The sequence below is a fragment of the Galeopterus variegatus genome, unplaced genomic scaffold, assembly GCF_000696425.1.
Source record: "Galeopterus variegatus unplaced genomic scaffold, G_variegatus-3.0.2 Scaffold5039, whole genome shotgun sequence".
In the NCBI taxonomy this organism is placed as follows: Eukaryota; Metazoa; Chordata; class Mammalia; order Dermoptera; family Cynocephalidae; genus Galeopterus; species Galeopterus variegatus.
Genome location: NW_007731150.1, coordinates 104,415 through 125,211, shown reverse-complemented (window position 1 = coordinate 125,211; position 20,797 = coordinate 104,415). Strand labels below are relative to the sequence as shown.

General features: G+C 39.9%; 1 protein-coding gene across 1 annotated transcript in view; it reads right to left on the bottom strand.

The window, feature by feature from the left end:
- LOC103604231 (tumor necrosis factor receptor superfamily member 21) overlaps positions 1 to 20,797 on the bottom strand; it is a 69,793-nt gene that overhangs the window by 39,771 nt on the left and 9,225 nt on the right. The window contains exons 2-3 of the mRNA XM_008588798.1: positions 15,502 to 16,153; positions 7,543 to 8,037 (exon numbers count right to left, since the gene is read on the bottom strand). Coding sequence (XP_008587020.1) covers positions 7,543 to 8,037; positions 15,502 to 16,153 — 1,147 coding nt within the window. The remainder of the gene's footprint in view (positions 1 to 7,542; positions 8,038 to 15,501; positions 16,154 to 20,797) is intronic.

Here is a 20,797-nt window from a genome sequence, read left to right as displayed (position 1 = left end):
TGATGTGACTCAATTAGTCCTCTTCATTTCTCTATTATAAAGAAAGCAGGAGGTCTAAAGCTTTCTACTGTTCCTCTTGGTCCTGCTCTCCACTCAACATACATCAGTTCCCTGGGCAAACAGATGAAAGGTAAGAGGAGAGAATGGAACTCAAGTCACACTCTCGTACTCCATGGCTTCAGTTTGGCAAACAGGTAAGTTGATACAGGTACATGGCAGGTATGCTTGCGAGGTGGACCCACATGTAAGATTGAGTTCTCCTGGTAAAAGCTGTCATAAGAAGGAGATGGAGAAAGTGTAGAATCATTCTTAAGGGATAATAAATGATAACTGCCAGGTTTTCCAAGCTCCCACACATGTCTGATGGTCAGGCTTAGTTACTTATCCCTTCAGCAGACTGGGAAACAGTTACTGCTGAACGGAAAGTTGAGCCCTAACTGTTGGAATTCAAGAAAGGCTCCAAGAAGAACCAGACTGCTTATCTACGCTGTGCAAGCCATCAGGAGGTAAGAGAGAAGCTGCTAAGAGATGACAAATCTATGGTATGGATCAGATGCTGGCAAACTATGACTCACAGGACAATCCACCTGTTCTTGCAAATACATTTTGTCAGAACACAGCCATGCCCATCATTTACATGTTGTCTCTGGCTGTTTTCATACTATAAAAGCTGAGCTGAGTGTTGCAACATAGACTGTATAACCACTGAAGCCTAAACTATCTCCTAGCATGCTGACCCTGGTATAGATAATTTACAGAAAATACTACAATGGAGGGGATGGATTCACATCCAAGCTTAAAGCCAGTAAGGAGTCTGTCTCCTCTGATTAGCTAAGAGGCTCTCTGCCCACTTGAGAGGGTACTGACTACAACAGTAAATTAGTTAAGCTAACAATCATGTCTGGTATGGAGGGAAAGCCATCTTTCTAATAAGCTCTTTTAACATGGCAATGTGGACACTACCTAAGTACAGCTGAATGTATTTTAAGGGAGTATGTTTCTGTTTTGTTCATGGTCATTATTTCTGTGATTGAATCAGGAAACAAACCAGGAGATGAGCAGAGAGGACAAAGGTGATGATGACAGCAGAGGGGATGATGGTGAGGATCCTCTCCATCACCTCCATCATCCTCACCCTCCTCGTTGCTGGTACTTATGGGCCACCGACCATGTGGCCAGCAATGTGCTAAGCACTGGGTACACATTCACTTATGTAACCCTCATGATAGCCTATGTACTATTATTATCCCTTACTATACATGAGGAAAGTAAAGCACAGAGGGGTTAAATAGCTTGCCCTGGATCACACAGCCAGTAAGTAAACTGGAACCAGACTCCAGATAGGCTCTTAACTACATATTATAATGCCTTTTTCTAATTTTCTAACCTTATAAACAGAGGCTCCAAGAAGTAAAAGGTCTTCATCGAAAGTACATGACTAGGGAATGGCAAATCTAAAATTTTAGAACCCAGGTTGACTGATGTAATTTCTAGTCTAGGATGCTGCTTTCTTCCCAAAATCCTTACTTCTGTCGCCTCTCTCACTCCCACCTCTGACCAAACCACACGACTCCCACAAGCTTCTCTTCCTTCTCTGCTTAAGACCACCCACAAAGCTAATCCATTTTCATACTGGTAAAACACAAGTGCCAAAGCATTTATGAAGGTGCCTTGGCCTTTGAATTAGCCAGATTCTTTATCTTCACATCACCTGGTTCTCCGTTGCCCATGGGCCAAAGTGTTCCACTTTGAAATAAGCAAATCAGATGATGAATATCAACAATCTCTTCCTATCGGTTTTTGCATATTTTAAAGCATTTGTCATGAAAGCCTCCTTTAACTCTGAAAAAATAATTCTTCTTGGCATCTGTCGAAATGTAGTGTAAAAAATCCAACTTAAGATCCTTATGTTTAAATCTCTAATACCAACATCATTGTAAGTGAACAGAGAAAAAATCCAACAGTTCAATGACTTTAGAACAAACCAACGTTGAAAAAGATAAGTAGATTAATTAGTTCATGGGTGCTCTAGACCAGTGCTATCCATAGAACTTTCTATGACAATGGAAATGTTCTCTATCTGTCCTGTCCAACATGGTAACTACTAGCCATGTGTGGCTATTGAAGCACCTAACATGTAGCTGGTGCAGCGGAAGAACTGAATGTTTGATTTTAGTTTTAAGTAAAATAACTTACATGGCTGGTGGCTACCATATGGGCCAGCTCAGCTCCAGACCACCCCTCCTTGAGCCCAGTGCTAAAGGCCAGGCATAGGGGACACACAGTAAGACGCAGAGTCTGCTCTTTAAGAACATATAAGCTATGTGGGGAGACAAACCACATAGCTTCAAACAGTTAAACAGTGACAGATGTTATGAGCTTAAGGAATTAAGAAATAGTATCTTAGAATCTAGTTCTACAGAATGAGAACTTTGCCCTTTTCTGCTGTGGGTACAAAACAGTGTGCTTGAGAAAGAGTGCTCCAGGAGCTTTCACAATCCCTGTTGCAGTCAGCTTAGAGGAGAGGTTGTCTTTATATATCATGCGCCTTAAATAACAACATGGGGAGGGATCACTGTCCCTGTCAAATACTCACTGCAGTAGTCCCCCCTTATCCACAGAGGATACATTCTAAGACCCCTGTGGATGCCTGACACAGCGGGTAGTACTGAACCCTAATGCCATCAATCGGAACACATTTAGTTAAGATGCCTTTTCCATCCTAATCTAAGCACGTGTCATTCACTGTGGCCCCAACTTTGCAGTTTGATGTGTGACATCAAAACTAACACAAGTTTCTTCTTCCATTTCACAACTCCGCAGATAGAAGATTCATTCGTACATCTTAGCAACCTCAGCATACGATTTATTTCTTTCCTCAAATCAAGAGCTTTCACCTTTTTACGTAAGGAAGCACTGTACGGCTTCTCTTCGGCATTTCCAGATTGCCAGCATCATGGCTTTTGTGCTTTGGGGCCATTATTAAGTCAAATAAGGACGACTTGAACACAAGCACTGCTGTACCACAGCAGTCAACCTGATTACCCAGACGGCTACTAAGTGACTAACTGGCTACTAAGTGTCCAACCGGCTGATAACCAAGGGGGGCTATTAAGTGATGCGGGGGCGTGGTGCACACAGCCTGGACCTGCCCAGCAAAGGGATGAGTCACATCCCAGGGGGAAACAGAGGTGGCGCAAGATCTCACCACGCTGCTAAGAAGGGCAGGCGATTTAAAACTCAGGGCTGTCCGTTTCTGAAATTTTCCTTTTCATGTTTTCCGAAGGAGGTTGACCATGGGTAACTGAAACCGCGATAAGGGGGGGCCAACTGTATCTCCCTAAAGCAGAGCACTGAAGAATGTGCTAATCAGGAACTAAGTGCAGTTTAAACTAGAGAAACCCAATTCCTTTGTCTCTCACCCGTTTTTTTCTCATCTTTCTTCCCAACCTGAAGTTTGAAAGAAAAAGGAGATGTGATCAAAGATAGAAACTGCCGGTTTTTGGTTCTATCACTTTGCAGATCAAAAAGTACTTTCAGGGCAATTTCCACTCCTCAGCTGCTTTTCAAAGTTCCCCTCAAAATGTCTAGGGCGACAGCTTACTGGGAACCCGGCTTCATACTTTTTGCAAATAGTTAAAAGGGAAGGGAGAATAAGCGAGGGAAGGGGTGAGAGAGAAGTAGGGAAGTGAGAGGAGGAGAGACAGAAAGAAAAGGTAAACAGTGACGAGATGGCACAAATTAGAAACAGCAACGAGAGCAGCTGTCGGTCCCTGTTCTCGGCCACCCTGTTCTCAGTTGGGACTAGACCTTAGTTTTGTATCTTCCGTAGTTAAAAGGAAGTGGACAAAGTAACTGTTTTGAGATCATTTGAGACTTTCTCAGGGCAAGGTATGGCCAGTTGTGTAGGAACTAAGTTTTACCATCTTTAGTTTTCTGTGAAACTGCTTTTTTACACAAAACTGTTATTTTTCATTTGATCTGCTTTTTTGTGACAAAGCAGATCAAATGAAAAGTATTGTTTTCCATGTAACCTCCCAATTAATGTGAACTCACATTAATCTTAATTTTAAATTAAATTGAACTTTTTGATCCCCCACACACATATACTCGATTATGTTGGGATTTTACCACAAAAAGAAATAAATTTCCAAAAAATGACAAATTAAGCATTAATAATTACATCTTGATGACACTTCGACCAGGTAATAAACTCTTAAATAGATTTTTGTACATAAAAATTCTGAAAGGACTTCCAATTCCTGTTGCTGAAGTAGACATATGGCAAGAAACCACAGTCCAGTCCCAATCTACCAACCATAAAATTGCTCTGACTTCAGAAAGGAAGGAAGCCTACAAAATACCACAGCACCCTCATCCTCCCACCCTCCTAACCATATAAGGCCTCATCTTGTGTTTCCGACACTAGGACTCCATGGAAGTAGGATTGCCGTTTTGTGGAGTTAACTTTAAAAATTGTACGTCCATGGTAGACAGAAGCCTAGCTTCAGTGCTTAGGGTCTACATGGCTTTCAGGAGCACAGCACGATCTGCTTAAGGTGGGCACCCCATTAGACCTCTGGTAGAAAACCCAGGGCTAAGCGATTTCATCCCCTCTCTCATCCTCATTCAGTGTGAAGTGCACAAGATTCAAGAAAAGATCTTATTATAGAAGATTATCTGCTGGCCAGAACTCATTGCAATCAGATCAATGAGGCATTGTTTCTAGAGGCCTCTCCAAGCACCTGAAATGGCTTTTTATTAAACAGAACCTCTCTTTGTAATAGGATTTTACCTGGTTGTACTTTTGAGACTAGCACTTTGGAAAGAAAAGACCTTCCTTAGAAAAACACCTTAAATATAAACATCCCAATGCAAGAAACCTGGGGGAAAAGGCTAAACTATTGGAAGAGATAGTTACACCTGGAAGAGACTACTGCGATTTAGTCTGAAAAGCATATATTGCTGAAGTGCTGCTTTCACAAAAGGGTACGATCAGCTTTTTGACTGTTGCTTCCATTCTTTTTTACAAAATAGAATATTATTTTAAGGACACAGGCATAGCAGTTTACAAGTTCACCATGGCCATAAGAATGGCTGAGATCATTGTATTAAAGAGCTTTCTGCTGCAGGACCAGTTTTTACTTTTAACAACTTGTTACATTCTCAAGAATTTTGGAAATTACACTGCACAAGAGTTTAGAAATGTAGCTGACCATAACGTAATCTATAAATGCAACTACTAAAGGAATGGAGTTGTGTCTTTAATAAAGTAAGTAATGAGAGGACAGTTCCAAATATTTACATAATCTAGCATGACGTGCACATTGTTTTCTACTAATTAGGCAAGTCTGGAGCTGAACAAGTGTTCTGACTAGCCACTTACAGGGCAATTTAATGCAACATCTGATCCTAGATGGGATCTTATACTAGAAGGAAAAAGTGTGCTCTCTATCAAGGGCCTTACTGGTTCAATATACGATAGGAATATGAATGGCAAAGTATTGTAACTATGTTAAATTTATTGAGGTTGAAAACTGTACTATGTTTCTGCAAGAAAGTATCCTTACTCTTATTGAAATACACACTGAAGTATCAAGGGATAAAGGACGATGAAATGATTCAGAAAAATTATTTTGTGTATGTATGTATGTGTATATATACACATATATACACTATATTATACACACATTTAAACCATCCTATAATACATATTTTATAATATAAAATATCTATATTTTTACATAAAGCAAATGACAAAGCAAAAGAGAAAAATGTTAGCAATAGGTCAATCTGGGCATAGGTATATAGATATTCTTTGTACTCTTGTAACTTTTCCATGAGTTCGGAATTATGTGCAAGTAAAAAGTTTTTTTTTTTTTTTTTTTTTAAATTAAAAAGATGGGGAAATTGAAGCTTTCCAGTAAAGAGTTGTCTTATTCAAGCCTATGCAGGCTCTATCCCAAGTAGGATTTTCAGCTCTAGTCTGATTTTCACTTGGCTTTTGACCATGCACGCATGTCGGCAAGGGGAAGCAAAATGAATTTTGTTCTGTTTTTTTTTTAAAAACTTTCCCTAAATTTTCAATTATAAAAGTAGCATGTGCTTATTATAGAAAACTTGGGGAAAGTACAGAAAACTAATAAAGAAGGAAAAAACTCACATAAATTCCACCACACTGGAAAAAAAATCATTTTGGCATATTTCTTTTCAATCTTTATTCTAAAGTTTTAAGAGAACTGAAATTATATTTTATTAAGTATATAGCTTTTTTTTCTTTAACCTAGTATAGACATTTTCCTATGTCATGGGTAAAACAAAAACTTCATAAAATCTTCAATGTCATCATAAGATTCCATTAGGCCATAATTTACTTAGTTATTCCCTAAAATTGGACTTGTGGTTATTTCTAATTTTTTATTATATGTAATGCTGAGTTAAAAGTTTAAAATCTTTATGCTTGAATCTTTTTTTTGGTATTTCTGATTTACACCTTTATGACAGATTCACAAAAATAGAATCGATGGGCCAAATGGAATAAACACTTTTAAGACTCAATACAAAAGGCCTAATTGCTTTTTAGAGAAATAGGCATACATACATCTTTATCTTTAAGGAGAAAAGAGTACCTGAATGAGATGGTCAAAACTAGGCTGAAATTTTATTTAGGACTTAAATAAAGGGAAGTTAGTGCCACAGTCTGAAAACTAGTCTTCAGATCAAACTTAACTCTAGGATAAGTTCTGTAAGCTACTTTTTGCCCTCAAAAGAGGAAAGGCCAAAATATTCCAGCTTTTATCAACACATGCTGACTATTAGGTAAGACATACAAGGCTACTTCAAAAAGTTTATGGGAAAATGGAATTAAAAAATAATATGAATCTTCCATAACTTTTTGAACACCCCTAGAATAGGGCTCAGCCTTATATTATGACCAACATATTATGCTTTGGTTGTCTGTAATCCAAATACCTTCCTATCCTCCTGATAGAAAAGGGATCCTAAAAATTTAAGTGGGCAAAGTGTAAACATGTGAACAAAGTGATAATAATCTAAAAACAAAGTTCAGATTCAAAAAGGCAAGCAGACAAGTTGGGTTTTCCCCTCCTTTTTCTTAGCAGCCCAGTCATGTAGAAAAAGCCAGGGCTCCAACATTCAGGAGACGAGGAGTCTAGTCCTGTTTGTACTGAATAAACAACTGGCTTCTTGTTTGGGTCAATGCAGCCAAACCTCCCTGAACTCAGTTTTCTCATTTGTTAAATGACAAGGTCAAACAAGTCCCTCAGGGTCACTCTCATTTCTCTGATGCTGTAACATTCTCCTGTTTTAAAGGTACCGGGGGGAAAGGGGGAGGAGAGGTTATTTTCTTTTAATGCACTGCTTCTAATGAGATGGTCAATCTCATTTTTCATAATACGACTAGATCAAGTAGCACTTGGTCTACAAAAGAGATTCCACAAACTTGCATTCCTTCAGAAAACAGGGACTAGGGAAAAAGAAGCGGGGAGATCTGCAAGCAAGGGGAACAGACAGAAGGCTCACCATGACCATTGCAGTAGTAGATCCACTTCTCCCGGTTCTGGGTTGGAGTTGTGGACTTCTTCAGCCCCGCCTTTTCCACAATGGCACTGGGATCCTGTCGAGGCCCCTTTTTCAGAGTCCTTGAGCTTTTCCGGATACTGCACACAACTATCACCACAAGTACCAGCAGCAGGAAAAGCACAATCATCCAAGGCAAGTGCTCATTGATATCAAAATGCTTGTGTAGGTTCTGTCTGGGATGGCCCCTCTTGGGGCCCTTGATGGGCGTGCTGGACTTCTCACCCCCAGTGGCCTCCATGGATGGCAGCAGCTTCAGGATGTGTCTGTGGTGGGAGCCTTGCTGGTGGTTGACAACCTGAAGGTTTGGGAGGGTCTTGTTCACATCTTCCTCCCCCCTTACTGAGCTTGTGTTGTCAGAGACTGTCCCTTCCTGGATGCCACTTGGTACCTTTGGTCTAACAGAGGCAGAAGAGTTGGATTCTGTTGAGTTCATGCCTAGAAAAAAGAGTAAGGAGGGGGGAAGAGCTTTTCCATATTTGGGGATCTATATATTCTGTCCTCTCCCTGGTTATCTCCAAACTAGGCTGGATAATAAGAGATGAACTTTGGAGCTTAAGAATAAATTATATCACACATTTTCATAAAGGCCCTGACAGCACCTTTATGCAGAAGGTAAAAACTGAACTGAATGACTAAACTTACTTTCTTGTACCAAGACCAAGGACATCTGCAGGGTTCAACATCTGAGCTTCTCAGCAGATTCTCCTGTACTTCCTACACTGAGTGGACACATGTAAGTTCAGAGCTCTAGTTGACTCAACTGTTTTGATTATTTAGAGAACTAATTCACATTTAATTCTTTTGTTCATTCTCCTCTCTCACCTTTTGACTATTTCATGATGCAATGGTAAAACTGAGAATAGAGATAAGATAAAGGAAAAAGCTCAAATGCAAATACAACTTTGACTAGTGAACCATTTGGTGGGACAAGTCAGTGAATAAAATAAGGCAGGACTTTCTTAGCATCTGCTAACAGATTAAACAAGATTTGGGCTGACAGCTCAGTGGACTTCTTTCAGAGAAGCTTCCACAAGTAGTCTTCATTAAGGAGTGTGAGAGATGGGAATTTTAAGTCCCAAGTGACAGGACCTGGCCTGTATCAGGCCCTGAGAAAATCTGGCCATTTGAGCTTTTGGAGCCTGTTTCTTCATTTCAAAATGGAATTATAAGAAGGGTCATCCTGAAAGTCAAGTGAAGTCACACCTGAGAATATGCTCGGAGGCACAACTCAAGCTGGTTATCATCTCACGAAAACTAAATTCAATCAGAAAGTATTTGAAAATAAAAGCTAAATTTTATAGTCTGCCTGAGGCTCAAATGGAATTCTGAGAAAAACTGGGATGCTTGATGAAGGGCATGAAGTTAAAATCAAGGGAAAAAAATAGTCATTATTTTCCAGATGTGAAGCCTAGTTATCTTCAATCTGATGTAAATTTGCTTGCTTCTTGAAGCTTCTAACTTTGCTTCCCATTCTTTGTCCCACCTCGGATTCAACATTCATCCCTCCCTTCTAGATATATTGGTATTTTCTCTCCTTTTCCCTCTTTGTTTCCTTCTGGCTACGTCTTCCCAGGATTAACTCCATGTTAGAAAACTTTTCATCTGGAAGGAAACTTAAGCATCTAAATTACTCATTTATTTGGCAAGTTTGAAACTGAGAACTGAAGAGGTTAAGTGACTTACATAAGGTCACACGCTGCCCTTGTTTCTGTCAGTTTATTTTCTAGCTTGATGTGACCTAGTTTTTAGATATTTTATGTCTCCTAATAAAAAAAAGCTTCTGAGTCTAAATGTTTCTAATAGGTCCAAAGAAGCCAGATTTAAACAGACACAAAATGCAGGCCCCTTCTCTGAGGGGTGACTTTGGAATACACAAAATAGGGAAAACATCTTCAGTACCAGCCCACTCTTGATCCCTCCACTGGGCTCAAAGCCTTCCTCAAATAATATAATTCATGAGGTTAAGTTANTTAAATAGATTTTTGTACATAAAAATTCTGAAAGGACTTCCAATTCCTGTTGCTGAAGTAGGCATATGGCAAGAAACCACAGTCCAGTCCCAATCTACCAACCATAAAATTGCTCTAACTTCAGAAAGGAAGGAAGCCTACAAAATACCACAGCACCCTCATCCTCCCACCCTCCTAACCATATAAGGCCTCATCTTGTGTTTCCGACACTAGGACTCCATGGAAGTAGGATTGCCGTTTTGTGGAGTTAACTTTAAAAATTGTACGTCCATGGTAGACAGAAGCCTAGCTTCAGTGCTTAGGGTCTACATGGCTTTCAGGAGCACAGCACGATCTGCTTAAGGTGGGCACCCCATTAGACCTCTGGTAGAAAACCCAGGGCTAAGCGATTTCATCCCCTCTCTCATCCTCATTCAGTGTGAAGTGCACAAGATTCAAGAAAAGATCTTATTATAGAAGATTATCTGCTGGCCAGAACTCATTGCAATCAGATCAATGAGGCATTGTTTCTAGAGGCCTCTCCAAGCACCTGAAATGGCTTTTTATTAAACAGAACCTCTCTTTGTAATAGGATTTTACCTGGTTGTACTTTTGAGACTAGCACTTTGGAAAGAAAAGACCTTCCTTAGAAAAACACCTTAAATATAAACATCCCAATGCAAGAAACCTGGGGGAAAAGGCTAAACTATTGGAAGAGATAGTTACACCTGGAAGAGACTACTGCGATTTAGTCTGAAAAGCATATATTGCTGAAGTGCTGCTTTCACAAAAGGGTACGATCAGCTTTTTGACTGTTGCTTCCATTCTTTTTTACAAAATAGAATATTATTTTAAGGACACAGGCATAGCAGTTTACAAGTTCACCATGGCCATAAGAATGGCTGAGATCATTGTATTAAAGAGCTTTCTGCTGCAGGACCAGTTTTTACTTTTAACAACTTGTTACATTCTCAAGAATTTTGGAAATTACACTGCACAAGAGTTTAGAAATGTAGCTGACCATAACGTAATCTATAAATGCAACTACTAAAGGAATGGAGTTGTGTCTTTAATAAAGTAAGTAATGAGAGGACAGTTCCAAATATTTACATAATCTAGCATGACGTGCACATTGTTTTCTACTAATTAGGCAAGTCTGGAGCTGAACAAGTGTTCTGACTAGCCACTTACAGGGCAATTTAATGCAACATCTGATCCTAGATGGGATCTTATACTAGAAGGAAAAAGTGTGCTCTCTATCAAGGGCCTTACTGGTTCAATATACGATAGGAATATGAATGGCAAAGTATTGTAACTATGTTAAATTTATTGAGGTTGAAAACTGTACTATGTTTCTGCAAGAAAGTATCCTTACTCTTATTGAAATACACACTGAAGTATCAAGGGATAAAGGACGATGAAATGATTCAGAAAAATTATTTTGTGTATGTATGTATGTGTATATATACACATATATACACTATATTATACACACATTTAAACCATCCTATAATACATATTTTATAATATAAAATATCTATATTTTTACATAAAGCAAATGACAAAGCAAAAGAGAAAAATGTTAGCAATAGGTCAATCTGGGCATAGGTATATAGATATTCTTTGTACTCTTGTAACTTTTCCATGAGTTCGGAATTATGTGCAAGTAAAAAGTTTTTTTTTTTTTTTTTTTTTAAATTAAAAAGATGGGGAAATTGAAGCCTTGTAACTTTTCCATGAGTTCGGAATTATGTGCAAGTAAAAAGTTTTTTTTTTTTTTTTTTAAATTAAAAAGATGGGGAAATTGAAGCTTTCCAGTAAAGAGTTGTCTTATTCAAGCCTATGCAGGCTCTATCCCAAGTAGGATTTTCAGCTCTAGTCTGATTTTCACTTGGCTTTTGACCATGCACGCATGTCGGCAAGGGGAAGCAAAATGAATTTTGTTCTGTTTTTTTTTTAAAAACTTTCCCTAAATTTTCAATTATAAAAGTAGCATGTGCTTATTATAGAAAACTTGGGGAAAGTACAGAAAACTAATAAAGAAGGAAAAAACTCACATAAATTCCACCACACTGGAAAAAAAATCATTTTGGCATATTTCTTTTCAATCTTTATTCTAAAGTTTTAAGAGAACTGAAATTATATTTTATTAAGTATATAGCTTTTTTTTCTTTAACCTAGTATAGACATTTTCCTATGTCATGGGTAAAACAAAAACTTCATAAAATCTTCAATGTCATCATAAGATTCCATTAGGCCATAATTTACTTAGTTATTCCCTAAAATTGGACTTGTGGTTATTTCTAATTTTTTATTATATGTAATGCTGAGTTAAAAGTTTAAAATCTTTATGCTTGAATCTTTTTTTTGGTATTTCTGATTTACACCTTTATGACAGATTCACAAAAATAGAATCGATGGGCCAAATGGAATAAACACTTTTAAGACTCAATACAAAAGGCCTAATTGCTTTTTAGAGAAATAGGCATACATACATCTTTATCTTTAAGGAGAAAAGAGTACCTGAATGAGATGGTCAAAACTAGGCTGAAATTTTATTTAGGACTTAAATAAAGGGAAGTTAGTGCCACAGTCTGAAAACTAGTCTTCAGATCAAACTTAACTCTAGGATAAGTTCTGTAAGCTACTTTTTGCCCTCAAAAGAGGAAAGGCCAAAATATTCCAGCTTTTATCAACACATGCTGACTATTAGGTAAGACATACAAGGCTACTTCAAAAAGTTTATGGGAAAATGGAATTAAAAAATAATATGAATCTTCCATAACTTTTTGAACACCCCTAGAATAGGGCTCAGCCTTATATTATGACCAACATATTATGCTTTGGTTGTCTGTAATCCAAATACCTTCCTATCCTCCTGATAGAAAAGGGATCCTAAAAATTTAAGTGGGCAAAGTGTAAACATGTGAACAAAGTGATAATAATCTAAAAACAAAGTTCAGATTCAAAAAGGCAAGCAGACAAGTTGGGTTTTCCCCTCCTTTTTCTTAGCAGCCCAGTCATGTAGAAAAAGCCAGGGCTCCAACATTCAGGAGACGAGGAGTCTAGTCCTGTTTGTACTGAATAAACAACTGGCTTCTTGTTTGGGTCAATGCAGCCAAACCTCCCTGAACTCAGTTTTCTCATTTGTTAAATGACAAGGTCAAACAAGTCCCTCAGGGTCACTCTCATTTCTCTGATGCTGTAACATTCTCCTGTTTTAAAGGTACCGGGGGGAAAGGGGGAGGAGAGGTTATTTTCTTTTAATGCACTGCTTCTAATGAGATGGTCAATCTCATTTTTCATAATACGACTAGATCAAGTAGCACTTGGTCTACAAAAGAGATTCCACAAACTTGCATTCCTTCAGAAAACAGGGACTAGGGAAAAAGAAGCGGGGAGATCTGCAAGCAAGGGGAACAGACAGAAGGCTCCAAACTTCCTAGGATTTTTGTGAGGATTAAGTGAGATATTACATGTCAAATATTTAGAACAGTACCCATCAAATTGTTGGCACTCTAATGTTAACTACCATCATGATATTTTTATTTAATCTTACATTGTTTTGGGACCTATGCATGGCAATGCATTCTAAGTTTCCAAATCGAGATGCTGGTGATACCACATTCTCCCATCCCAACTTCCTCCCCTATCTTTACTCCCTATAAAAGCAATTGTGGGAGGTTACCAACTCACTAAAGGAAGGAGAGGTGAGATGAGATATATGCAGGAAAAAATGTCTCTTTTGGGTCTTTGGTGAATGTTCCAAAAGACAGGCGGAACCAAGGTGAACCCAAGGACATCAGCTGGAGTAAATCTGTTACTGTCCTCCATTGAAGCTGTAGTTTCTGGGCTACTATCTCACTGACCTTATATTTTCTACTGTCTTCATTGGCTTTTGGATTTTCAGAATCTGAAATAAAGTTCAATTTCTTTCACTCATAGTATCCTATTTAATTTCCTCGAGACTAGTTAATCTGTAGATGCCATGTAGGTCTCTAACCTTAGTATTAAAAGAATTGAATTTCTTTTCATTGATTCAAATTCAGAAGACTACATATCTACTTGCAAACATAAATGTTAATATGAAAATCCAAATCAGTGCTCTCTACGATAAAGAATAAAAATGTCAATGGAGATGAAACCAAAAAAGGCTGAAAATCCCCTCTTGGGGCCCTTGATGGGCGTGCTGGACTTCTCACCCCCAGTGGCCTCCATGGATGGCAGCAGCTTCAGGATGTGTCTGTGGTGGGAGCCTTGCTGGTGGTTGACAACCTGAAGGTTTGGGAGGGTCTTGTTCACATCTTCCTCCCCCCTTACTGAGCTTGTGTTGTCAGAGACTGTCCCTTCCTGGATGCCACTTGGTACCTTTGGTCTAACAGAGGCAGAAGAGTTGGATTCTGTTGAGTTCATGCCTAGAAAAAAGAGTAAGGAGGGGGGAAGAGCTTTTCCATATTTGGGGATCTATATATTCTGTCCTCTCCCTGGTTATCTCCAAACTAGGCTGGATAATAAGAGATGAACTTTGGAGCTTAAGAATAAATTATATCACACATTTTCATAAAGGCCCTGACAGCACCTTTATGCAGAAGGTAAAAACTGAACTGAATGACTAAACTTACTTTCTTGTACCAAGACCAAGGACATCTGCAGGGTTCAACATCTGAGCTTCTCAGCAGATTCTCCTGTACTTCCTACACTGAGTGGACACATGTAAGTTCAGAGCTCTAGTTGACTCAACTGTTTTGATTATTTAGAGAACTAATTCACATTTAATTCTTTTGTTCATTCTCCTCTCTCACCTTTTGACTATTTCATGATGCAATGGTAAAACTGAGAATAGAGATAAGATAAAGGAAAAAGCTCAAATGCAAATACAACTTTGACTAGTGAACCATTTGGTGGGACAAGTCAGTGAATAAAATAAGGCAGGACTTTCTTAGCATCTGCTAACAGATTAAACAAGATTTGGGCTGACAGCTCAGTGGACTTCTTTCAGAGAAGCTTCCACAAGTAGTCTTCATTAAGGAGTGTGAGAGATGGGAATTTTAAGTCCCAAGTGACAGGACCTGGCCTGTATCAGGCCCTGAGAAAATCTGGCCATTTGAGCTTTTGGAGCCTGTTTCTTCATTTCAAAATGGAATTATAAGAAGGGTCATCCTGAAAGTCAAGTGAAGTCACACCTGAGAATATGCTCGGAGGCACAACTCAAGCTGGTTATCATCTCACGAAAACTAAATTCAATCAGAAAGTATTTGAAAATAAAAGCTAAATTTTATAGTCTGCCTGAGGCTCAAATGGAATTCTGAGAAAAACTGGGATGCTTGATGAAGGGCATGAAGTTAAAATCAAGGGAAAAAAATAGTCATTATTTTCCAGATGTGAAGCCTAGTTATCTTCAATCTGATGTAAATTTGCTTGCTTCTTGAAGCTTCTAACTTTGCTTCCCATTCTTTGTCCCACCTCGGATTCAACATTCATCCCTCCCTTCTAGATATATTGGTATTTTCTCTCCTTTTCCCTCTTTGTTTCCTTCTGGCTACGTCTTCCCAGGATTAACTCCATGTTAGAAAACTTTTCATCTGGAAGGAAACTTAAGCATCTAAATTACTCATTTATTTGGCAAGTTTGAAACTGAGAACTGAAGAGGTTAAGTGACTTACATAAGGTCACACGCTGCCCTTGTTTCTGTCAGTTTATTTTCTAGCTTGATGTGACCTAGTTTTTAGATATTTTATGTCTCCTAATAAAAAAAAGCTTCTGAGTCTAAATGTTTCTAATAGGTCCAAAGAAGCCAGATTTAAACAGACACAAAATGCAGGCCCCTTCTCTGAGGGGTGACTTTGGAATACACAAAATAGGGAAAACATCTTCAGTACCAGCCCACTCTTGATCCCTCCACTGGGCTCAAAGCCTTCCTCAAATAATATAATTCATGAGGTTAAGTTACCTTTGGGAACATAAGTGGAGGAAGGGACTTCATAGGATTCCATGTGCTCAGGACGTGAAAAGATGGCTGTGCCAGGGGAAGGTGGGGTCGTGCTGGAGAAGGACAGGAGTGTGCCACAGACGTTGTCTGTCTCCTTGGTCCCGGGCTTGATCACCACCACGTTCTGACTTAGACAGTCTGTGTATGCTTTGCATTTCAGCACACTAGAAGGCACATCAGAGAAGGTACCCCGAGCACACTGCTTACACCGCACATCCTCGGTCTCTGTCCCTTTCTTCCGCACACCCCAACCCACAGGACACACCGTATGGGGGGCGCAGGTAGCATTAAACTGGAACATGCCAGCTGGGCAAGTGCATTCTCGGTCAGTCAAGGCAGCACAAGGTAATTTCTCAACCATTGGCCGTGGGCACGGCTGACTACAGTCATGACATTTCTCTATGCCATTCTCATGCCTGGTAAAGGTCCCCGCAGGGCAACTGCTGCAGACACGCAGGCTTGTGTTGGTACAATGCTCAGAGACATAGGTTCCTGCCGGACACTTGTCACAGGTTAGCACCTGGCCGGTGGCACGGTCAACATGGCGGTATGTGCCAATGAGACCCAGGGCCTTCTGTTCTGGCTGAGCCGTGGTGGTGCTAAGGAATCCAAGCTGAAAGAAATAAAAGAGGAGGGGGGAAATAACAAAAACCAAGAAGGTGTTACATAGAAACAGAGGAGAAGAAAGGACCATCAATCCCAACACCACCATCACCATGCCTGATAAAGATCGGACCAGTACTGTATCCTTCTGACCACCGCTGCAACACAGTAGAAAGAAAGAAATGAAGACTTGGATTCCACCTTAGCGCCTGACCTACTGGCTGGGAAGCTCAGGTTTAGTTGCCTGACCTTTGCCTCAGCTTCCCTTTTTTCCATCTGTAAAATAAATCTGACAATACCTCTCAAATTGATTTTAAAAATCAATTGAGAATATGTATGTGAAAGCACTTTGTGGCTAGTATTAAAAATGCTATATAGAAGTCAAAGTCCTAACGCAAGAAGAAACTAATTTGCTGAATAGTCATCTCCCTTTTTCCATCCCAAATGTTAAGCTGCCATTTCTTGATACAAGGACAAAGTAACTGAGGACCAGGAAGTATTCAAGCTGCCACTGCCATAGCACCAGATTGCCTCAGACTGCCTGCTTGGGATTAACCCATAGACGTGGCATGATTTTTTCAGGTTTCATTTATGTGAAGCTAAACTTTTTAAAACTTTTTTTTTTTTTGGCAAAACAGAGGCAGGCCCTTGGCATTCTTGGCAATGTGCTTTAAACAACAGAGTTGATGCTTTTAGAGTCACACCCTGTTTGTTCAGCCTCTGCAGGCCATAGCTCCCAGAGCATAGACCTGCAGCCACCTAGGAGCCTAGGCACAAAGCTGTGCCTGGCAAGAGAGACTCAGCAGACACCTAGATTTCATTGACAGAACAGAAACTTCACCCAGCTAAACAGGATTTCACACTAGCTTTCAAAATAAAACTTGGGGGAAAGGAAATTATATTTCTGGTACTAAATACTGAGGTCCTTCTGAGAAGGGGGTAGGGCAGTAACAATATTAAAAGAAAGCTTTTCTGCATTACTGAAGACTCAGCGGTTCCAACTGTTTTCACTGTCCTCTATAAAATGGAGAAAGTTTATGTGTCAAAGAAATAATGGCTGCTTCAAACTACATGACAGGACAAATTCCTTCTAAATTTGCTGCTATACCAGTAACTAAACGAAAAAAGCAAGATTTCTTTTCAAAGTGATCAGAGTTCCTGTCTTCTTAGCACCTTGAAACTTAACCCAAGATTCAATACCTCACGCCAAAATTTAACTATTTGAACCAAAAGTATCTCCCTTGAAGTTGCTTACCCTATCCCAGAGCTGTCTCCAGTTAAATGACAATACTGAAAACTAATTTTCAGCTTATGAGAATACATTCATTTTTTCCTTAATCAGAGACCAAAGGGGGAAAAAAATGGGATAGTAGTTGATTTTCTTGTTAAGAAGCTAAACTACATCTTGGAGCCTGAAGAAAAAGAATCTCCTTCTTGATGATGATAAATTCTGTTAATGTCTTCCCCTTTCACTTCTGGATTTACCTTTTCTTTTTCACTCCTTCTATTTGCAAAATCAGTCCCAGCCACTTCTGAGCACAGCAGTTGCATTAGATAGAGGGAACTGTCCCAAGTCCCATTTGGTCAGTCCAATGAGGATAAGATTAGAGCCAGTCTCCCCAACACTAAAGACCTGACAAAGAGGTTGCAAAAGTAGATCTGGTCTGTACTTCCTGGAGTTCTTTATTATCTAGGGTCTACATGCAAAAGCAGTTTCAGATAGCTGCAGTGTTCTGGAAGTTTGAAAGATCTATAAGTAAACTAGATGGCAGGTTATTACATTTGAATTAAATGAAAACAGAGAACCAAACCTGACATCTTGCCAGGGAGTGGTGATCAGAAGGGACATCACTCTGATGTGTTGTGTGTTCTGGGTCTGCCTCCCTACTGGTGCGGGAGGCTGGGCAGCCAGCCACGCACACAACAAAGGGTGCTCTGCTGAACGAGAACAGGGGGTCACTCACGAGTCATAGCCTATGTGTGCATCGAGGATTGGGGCTGGGGCTAAGCTTCTTACAGCTTCATATATCTCCCCAGGATACGCACTTCTAAATCTAAGTTGGGGGTGATAGTTCTGCATCAGTCCTCTGATTACTGAATTACCAGAGGTCTCCCTAGTAATACACAAAACTCATATCCATACCCCCCTGCACCCCCCTCTTTCCATGCTTTAAGTGGATTTTTTCAGTTCATTGTTCATTTAGTAAAACAGATCAAGTTTCTAATTAAAGCAAAGTTCAGGGCTGTTTAATCTATATCATATTGGGTAAACCACTTTAGACAATGTGCCTCTAAAAATGAACGTTTAAATTTACTCATAACTCATACTAGAGGAGGCAATTCCAGCTCCTGCAAACAAAGCCAACAAACAATGAATGCATCCACAGACTTGCCTGGGCTGAACACTAGAAATGAGATTTATGCAAAAACCAGACACCATGAATTCACTGGACAGATGTTTATTGGAGACATACTACATGTGAGCAAGGCACCGGGCTACGGGCTGAGGACAGAATCTCGAAAACTCTATTCCTGCCCTTATGAAGTCGACGGACAGAAGCGACTACACCAGTAATTACTCAATTAGAATTGGGATTACTGCTGAGAAGGAGAAATACAGAGGCCTGTGAGAGGGAGTTTAGCAGATTCTTCCTAGCTCAGGGAAATTAGAGAGAGGTTTTGGAGTAGCTCTTTAGGATGAAGAAGCAGAAGTTAACTCCAGGCAGGGAGGAGTAGGAGGACATCAGGCAGAGGGAACCCCAGAGCAGAAGTCTGAAGCAGAAGGAACCTCAGCTCAAGAACTAAAAAGCATATGGCTCTACCTCAAGATGCAACAGAGTGGCCACAGTTAAATCTGGAGAGGTTCCGCATTGTGATCTTAATCCAAAATGCACTAAGAAGTCATCATTTGTTTATATTGGAGGAGGGAGGGGGAGAGGCATATAACCACATTTGTGAATAAAAAAGTTATCAGGCTATAGAGTGGGAGGTGAAAGGGTTGTTGAGGGAGAGTAGATGAAAAACCCCCTTAGAAGGTGAAAGCCATGGGCCGGCCTGTGGCTCACTCGGTAGAGTGCGGTGCTGATAACACCAAGGCCCCGGGTTCGGATCCCATATAGGGATGGCCGGTTCGCTCACTGGCTGAGCGTGGTGCTGACAACACCAAGTCGAGGGTTAAGATCCCCTTACCGGTCATCTTTTTTTTTTTTAAAAAAAAAAAAAAAAAAAGAAGGTGAAAGCCATGGTACAAGTTGGTGGTGACTTGAACTAGGGTGGTGGCCCTGGAAAGGGATAGAAGGCAACAGATTTGAGGGTTTGGATCAGCTGAATTTGGTGGATAATCACCTATGGAAGGGAAAGAGGAAGAAATCAGTGGTTTTCAAATAGCACTCAAGAGAGCACCGGACAGAACCCAGCTCTCAGGACTCCCTGCAGGCCAGGGAGGAGTGGAGGTAAGTCCCATCCCTGCCTCAATCAGAGCAGCTCTGCTTCACCAATCTGCTAACGGGGTTTGCAAGTAAAAATTCATCTGAAGGAGGATTTATTCCTAAAACAAGTCTGAAAATCACTGAGCTAGAGGGACCTCTAAGATCTTTTCCAATTGTAAAGTTATTGCTAATCCCATCTATGTTATAAAGCTGGAGGAACTGCTCCCTCGGTGCTTTTTCCTTACTGAAACCCAGCTGAGAGGAAGGGGTGGCAGCATCCCTTTCTCTTTACAAAGACACAGATGTCATCTGAGAAGAGTTACTCTCCTAAGGCCTTTAGCCAACCAAAGACTCATGATCTAAAAATAAAACTTTTCTCACTAGCCTAGTGGCAACCCCCTGGTTTCTAAAAAAATGGAAATCTGAAAATCATTCCCAAAGATGGTTCTGGAGGTGAAGCAATGGGTGGTGGGGATGAGGGGGATCAAAAACAGTATTTAAGGATGGTCCCTGTGTTAAATAAAAACAAATTCAGATGAGACCTAAAGCTAATGCTAGGGAAAGCTCCTGAGTTCTCCAGAGGCACAGTCACTGGAAAGTGCAAGCAAGAGGGAGTCAGCAAACCTGAAGCTGGGTCCTACCCGATCAAGATCCTTAATTCTCCCATTTGTACAGAGGTAGATAACTAGATCAGAGATTCACCAAGGCCTCAGACCTTAAGTGCAGCATCAAAATTACCTGGGAGGCTTTTTTAAAAATTCACATCCCCTGTCTCATTACCTGAGATCACTGTGGGTTTGCAATGGGATCGATAGTTTATTTTGTTTTACCTTTGGCTTGATTTGTTTTTAAGCTCTTCAAGTGATTCTAATGCCCAACCAAACTTCAGATACCCTGAACTAAGCCAGACTTCTCTGGCTCTAATCTTCTCTGATTTTGAGACACATTTTGGAGACAGGCCAATCCCACTGTCAGAGCCACTCCCTCCACCTCTTACCCAGCCTGGCACTTTAATTGTTTTAATATTGTTCTTTATTAATTAGTATTTTTATAACAAAAATAAACATTCCTGTGAAACTTCTAACAATTAGGAAAAATAGAGTAAAATGTTTGCCTCTGGTCAGATCCACTCATCCCCAGAGACTCACTGTTAGTTTTGGTGCACATCTTTCCAGACCCTTTTCTGAGCATTTGCACATAATACATACATACCTACTTCAAGTTGG